This window comes from Cyprinus carpio, chromosome B2, assembly GCF_018340385.1.
Source record: "Cyprinus carpio isolate SPL01 chromosome B2, ASM1834038v1, whole genome shotgun sequence".
NCBI lineage: Eukaryota > Metazoa > Chordata > Actinopteri > Cypriniformes > Cyprinidae > Cyprinus > Cyprinus carpio.
In genome coordinates this window covers 23,822,183-23,828,182 of record NC_056598.1, presented here as the reverse complement: position 1 = coordinate 23,828,182, position 6,000 = coordinate 23,822,183, and the positions used below count along the sequence as shown (strand labels likewise).

The 6,000-nt window shown below is 39.9% G+C and overlaps 1 protein-coding gene across 1 annotated transcript in view; it reads left to right on the top strand.

Moving 5' to 3' along the window:
- Positions 1 to 680: 680 nt before the first annotated feature.
- Positions 681 to 6,000, top strand: part of hs6st1a (heparan sulfate 6-O-sulfotransferase 1a) — a 131,486-nt gene continuing 126,166 nt past the window's right edge. Inside the window, exon 1 of the mRNA XM_042718738.1 lies at positions 681 to 1,531. Coding sequence (XP_042574672.1) covers positions 1,011 to 1,531 — 521 coding nt within the window. The 5' untranslated portion in view covers positions 681 to 1,010. The remainder of the gene's footprint in view (positions 1,532 to 6,000) is intronic.

Genomic DNA, 6,000 nt, shown 5'->3' with positions numbered 1-6,000 from the left:
AGGTTCCAAGAAAAAGTTTCAGCTTTTATTTTCCTTTTATGCCCTCAAGAAGATATCATGGTTTCATCAAGTTCGTCGAAATGATCCATCCTCATAATTTATGCTCAGCTAGCAAGTCTTTTTGAAGTGACTAGCAGCATTGTCACCTGAAATGAATACTGCTTGCTGCGTGCGACAAGGGCGCTTGTTGGTTTCTGCTGTAAAACATGAACTCGCCTTGACAGTGGACAATACCAGCTTTTGTGAGAACATACCAGCTTTTTAAGAACATGATATATGTGTAGAATATTGCACGGCAGTCAGTTCTTTTTTAAATGTGCCGTTTATTGGTTTTTTTGCAAATGAACTCTTTACACGATTCGAGTCATTTCAAAATTCATTTCTATTTGGACATGACTAAAGGTGGTAATAGTGAGAAATGTGGGAGATGGTTACTGAGGCATTCAGACAGATTCATGATGCACCTGTTCTAATTTTTGGTTTTATTATTTTTTTTAATTTGCTTTCTTATTGTGTTTTTTATTGTTGATTGTTTATCCTGTTTATTTATTTATTTCTATTTTATTTTATTTTTTATTATTATTATTATTATTTTTTGAGGAGACACTGGCTGCTTTGCCTCATGGGAAAAAACGCCGCTGAGCTTAGAGAAATATCAATGCAAAAGGAGTCGCGGGCGTTCACTAGAAACAAAACATTGTGCTCGTTTGTGTTTGAGAGAGTGGAGCGCGCGCGTGTTGGGAAAGTGGGTGTCGCTGTGTATGCTGCTGGAGGAGCTTCAGAGTAATGTGTCGAGGACTTTAAACACACTGTGTCATACAGTGGTGGAAGGAGGGAGACCGCGCCGTACTGGATCGTATACTGCAACACTTCTGATGCAATGAGTCCTACCGTTTCCATCCTGATCCAATGTGTCTGACGATTCACTTTCCGCGCGCGATGCACTGACTGCTGTGTGTTTATATATGGAGACACCCTAAAAAAAACAGTCAACCGGGAAATGGTAACACATGAACCTCCTCACTGGAAGGAACATGGTTGAGAGGAGCAGTAAATTTCTGTTCATCGTTGTCGGCTCGGTTCTGTTCATGCTGATTTTGTATCAGTACGTGGCTCCGGGGATGATGAACTTCGGCTCTCCGCATGGGTACATGTTGGAAGACGATGCGGATCTCTTCCCGACGCCTGATCCACATTACGTGAAGAAATACTATTTCCCCATCAGGGATCTGGAGCGGACTGTGGATTTTGAAATCAAAGGGGAAGATGTGATCGTGTTCCTCCACATCCAGAAGACCGGCGGCACCACGTTCGGGAGGCACCTGGTCCAGAATGTCAGGCTGGAGGTTCCGTGCGACTGTAGACCGGGACAGAAGAAGTGTACCTGTTACCGACCCAATAGGAAAGAGACCTGGCTCTTCTCCCGGTTCTCCACCGGATGGAGTTGTGGCTTACACGCGGACTGGACCGAACTGACCAACTGCGTTCCGGGGGTTTTGAACAAAAAGGAGAACAGGATGAAAAACCAAAGGTGATGCTTGTACAGAATTGTTTTGTCTGAAGTGTTGGCTGTGTCTCAGAACCCCGTGAGCTCTGTAGCCTACCAAAAACGTTTGGGGCATCATAGGCGTGTGCAGTCACAATGGGATTTGAGGCACAGCCAGTGTGTAGAAGAACTTTAGCGAGTACAGAATAACACTTGCCCTCATCTGCAGTATACAAGACTATACAGTAGCCTAATAATTATGCATAATTTCACTGGTTGCATTGGCTTTTCATATTACACTTGGGTTAACCTCTTTTAAAAACTTTGGGTAAAGGCTAGTTTTAACCCTGGGTTAAACTTTTCACATCGTAAAGAAGGTTAGGACTGCTTTTAACCCTAGATTAACCCTGACACTAGATGCTACAACGTAAACAGTGAGTGTTGTCATTAAATATTCACGCACTTAGGCTACGTATGTCGCGTAACTTTCAAGAAAACTCATAAGAGAAAGGGTTAAATGCCGAACAGTGATGGTGGCGCAACTACTGAAAAAGTATCATATGTTTTAGCAGACTATACACAAGCACAGTAGATCTACATGGTAACATTTGAACGGTGTGCAGTCGGTTTTTTAAAACAGGTCTTGTGCTGTTTTCCCACCTCAAACCAGTGTCATTGACATCATACACAGGCAAAGAGCGTTAAACCAAAGGTTGTAGATGTACAGAGTGAGAAATCGGAAACCTGACCACTCAGGGTATGGTATGAACAATGCGAAACTAGATAACCCAGGGTTAAGTTTACTTGGGGTTAAAACTGACAAAGGGTTAACGATTTCAAGTGTGAATATCCCAGTGATGTTGAGTCAAGTTGGATTTCTGTGGTTACGTGAAACTGGATGGCGACCTTTCAAAAAATGAACATGGAAACCATAGTAGGCCTATACCATAGTATTTTACTACATGTAAAAATTCAGAAAAGAAACTGTTGCTTGAGCTAACTTCATTCAAACGGAGTAAGAAAGCATTAGAAAGTACTATTGGCTCATACCTAGTGACAAATGTAATGCATTTTGGACAAAACTATGTTTACCATGTTAAAATGATATGAGAGGTAAAGCTCTCATGGTGCCTGTCCTTCGATTTCAGGTGGAAAACAGAACTTGCTGTGTTAGATGTTTGTGTCATTCCATTTTGCATGTTTGTGTTTTCTCCAGTGATGGAGGTGGAAAATTACTGTGTTGTAAAACAGCCCCTTGTAAACACTGTAGTGAACACTGGCTGCCAGGATAGTGGTTACAGGACTCACCACATCAGGACACTCCATAGCAGTCGTCATGTCAGGAATAACCAGCCACTGGTAATCAGTGTCATCTTGGTTTGTATTTTGGTTAAGGAATGGCTTAATTACCTTTCCCGAATGGATATATGGTGGTCTCATAAAAGCATTTAGACCCACAGCTAGTGGGCATTGGAGAAGGTTACAGTTTGTGGAATGTATTATGCTTACATTTGCAATGATGTGAAATCCATCTCAGAGCCATGTACGTAGACTGTTTTAGTTTTTAATAGGATTTTTTAGATTAAGTTATCTAAGCTCCGCAAAGTCAAATACATCAGATCAGATTTAGCAAGTAATCACCAGCCCGACTCCTCTTCCTGAAAGAACACAGTCTAGATCCAGCATCCCCTCGAGTGTAAAACATCCCTCGTATCACAGCGATGCCATTACTCTTGTTGCTTTTGGCGACCTTAGGAATGCAGCACTGATATCGATGCACATTCCTCTCCTTGATTAATCTCTCCTGTGATAAAGGCAGACAGACCACACCAGTGCTATTCTCCCCTAATTCATCACGAATGTGTACATGTTCGTTTTGTCTGTGAAATTAGCACAGGGTCAGCGGTAAAAGAGGTGAGAGGAGTTTTGTCATTTCGCGTTTTTAATATCTGCATTATTCTGATAATTAGATGGGAAATACTGTGCGTAGATAATTCGGATTTGATATGCTGCTTTGTTGCACAGATCAAGCGCTCTTTTTACATTAGTTACAGTGATTTCAAAGGGCCAATGTAGGGTGAATTGAAACTTTGTTCATTGCTATGTCTCGAAGCTGTAGGGAGATTTTTTGATCTATAAAAATGCTCAGAATTTGGGTGCTTAAGGAAAATTAAAAGGATGAAAAAAAAAAATGTTAAAAAGGCAATTGAGCCGTGATGGTGGTCACATAGGAGGCTGAGAAAAGCTGCACTGTTTATGACCCGTGAAATCTCTTGTGGAGATTTTGAGCTGCTAAGGACTGCTGGGCTGTTTGTCTTGCTGTGCTTGTGTTTTTAGACTTGTGTTTTTAATACAACCAAATATTAACGTGAACTGTCATATTTTATGCTTGTATATCTAGCCTACAAGTAAAAAAAAAAAAAACTTTGCTAGTTGCCAGATTACCAGACTGCTCATTATAGATTGTTGTTCATAATAACAGTTTTGTTAGTCATTGAACATTTCACAAGAATGTGCGTTCATTTTAATGGTAATTTTGTGCTTTGTTATTGTCAGAAGATCAGCAAGTATGTGGAGCTTAATTCATTAAAAAAGAACCATTCATAAGGGTCATTTGTTTGTGAATCACACTTTGTTGATTGGTTGCATCTGCTATCATTTTACTTGCAAACTGAAGCCCTAATTATTATAGGTGTTGTCATGATGTTGACAATAAATCTGAAAGTTTACTTCACATTTAGAATGGTGATGAAATGCTTTTTTAGTGGTAGACCGATACATTGCCAAGGCTGCTATATATTGAAAGTTATTTAGGATTTTTAATTTACTGGATTGACTGTTCAGTTTTTCTGTTTGGCTCATGGTCTTCAAATTAAATGGTGTGATATCATATATTATATCAGCTTTATATTGGCCATCAGCTATCCTGCTCTCTAAAATATCAGTACTGGCCATCCAAAAATCCGTATTGGTTGACCACTACTTGTTTTTTTTTTCTGAACGATTTTAAGATGTACTTCACCCTTACCCTCTTCAGTCTTAACTGCTTATTTGTGAGATTAGGTGCACTTTGGGCGGCCACAGCACAGAGTTTAACACCTGTTGTCAGTCTAGTGAGTTTCAGTTCATGGAAGCCAGCGCCATTCCCACCAACAGCCAGGAAGCCATCTGACAGCTGTGCCAATCTGCATGCTTGTTAGACATGTTTAACGGGCTTGTTTACATTTAAGTCTCGCTCGGCTAGCGAGACTTTGGAAGCGATGCCCGCTCTCCTCTTCTTGGCCATTTATGTGGCGAGGGACAAGCTTTTAATTACACATAGGTCTTATTCGGATTGTTGGGATTTCTAGAGTCACATTTTCCAAATCGCATTCACACCACACTGCTCCCCCAGGGACCAGGCGGACGTGAGAGCGATGGGGGCATTTTAATTGCTTAACGAGATGTGTATCACCACATTCTCTTTGAGGCACCGGTTTCAGTCAGGAAGCCATCTGGAGAGTGGTGTGTGTTGCTCTCAGGCATGAAGCACAGGAGTTTCTGAAAGACCAGTGAATGGAGACCAAAGGAGAGTGACGTTTCGTGTGGGTGTGAGGTGTGAGAATGTTTCCAACACTCTCAGCAAGTATTTGTGTAGTCAGTCACCAGCGGTTTTGTTTTATGAACAATGACCCACTTTAAAATGACTTTAATGCCAAAAGTGAATTTAGAAATCATTAGGCAACATTATAATTCACAGTATGAAAAATTTATATTCATTTTGAGATTTGCTAAATATTACATTTAAAAGTATAATGAAGTAAAAAAAAAAAACAAACAAACAAAAAAAGTTTAAAGTTTCGAAAAAAATCTAGCTTGTTTTTTTTTTACAGCAAAGTTGAAGGTGACCACTGGCTGTCAGGCTCCAAAAAGAATCATGAAAGTTTTCTGTTTGACTCTTCTGCTACTTTGTGAGGAAATTACTGAAATTGAACTTTTCTGTCACTTTCATAACAGAATTCTCATTTATGGTTGAATTGTCTCTTTAAGTAATCTGTTTGCCGTGATTTCTCATTTCTAGCCATCATAGATAAAGATAGAATCCCAGTTGGGGGGCAGCCTGGTTAGGAGGCCTGGCGCAGTGATGAAGCAGACACAATTAACTTGAAATGACAAGGTGCCGATGGGGTACCAGACCACGTTGTCATGTTCCTGTTATACTTGACATTTATTGTGACTATTTAGAGGGAAAATGAAATTGTATGTTATATTGGCATGCAATTGTGAGCTGCAAAGAGTAATTTGCAAATTATCATTAGGCCTCTATGAGCTTGCGTACAAGATCATGGAGGGTGAAAGATCTGTCATCTAATTACTTAGACGAAATAGATGTCTTAGATCACACTGAAGATCCAATTTAGAAAAAAAGAGAAAATATTTGAAAAAAGGTGTTATGACGACTTAAAAAAAAAATCAGATATTATGATATTAATCGAATATGAAAGTAAAAGGGAGAATTAAGATATCATTTCTTT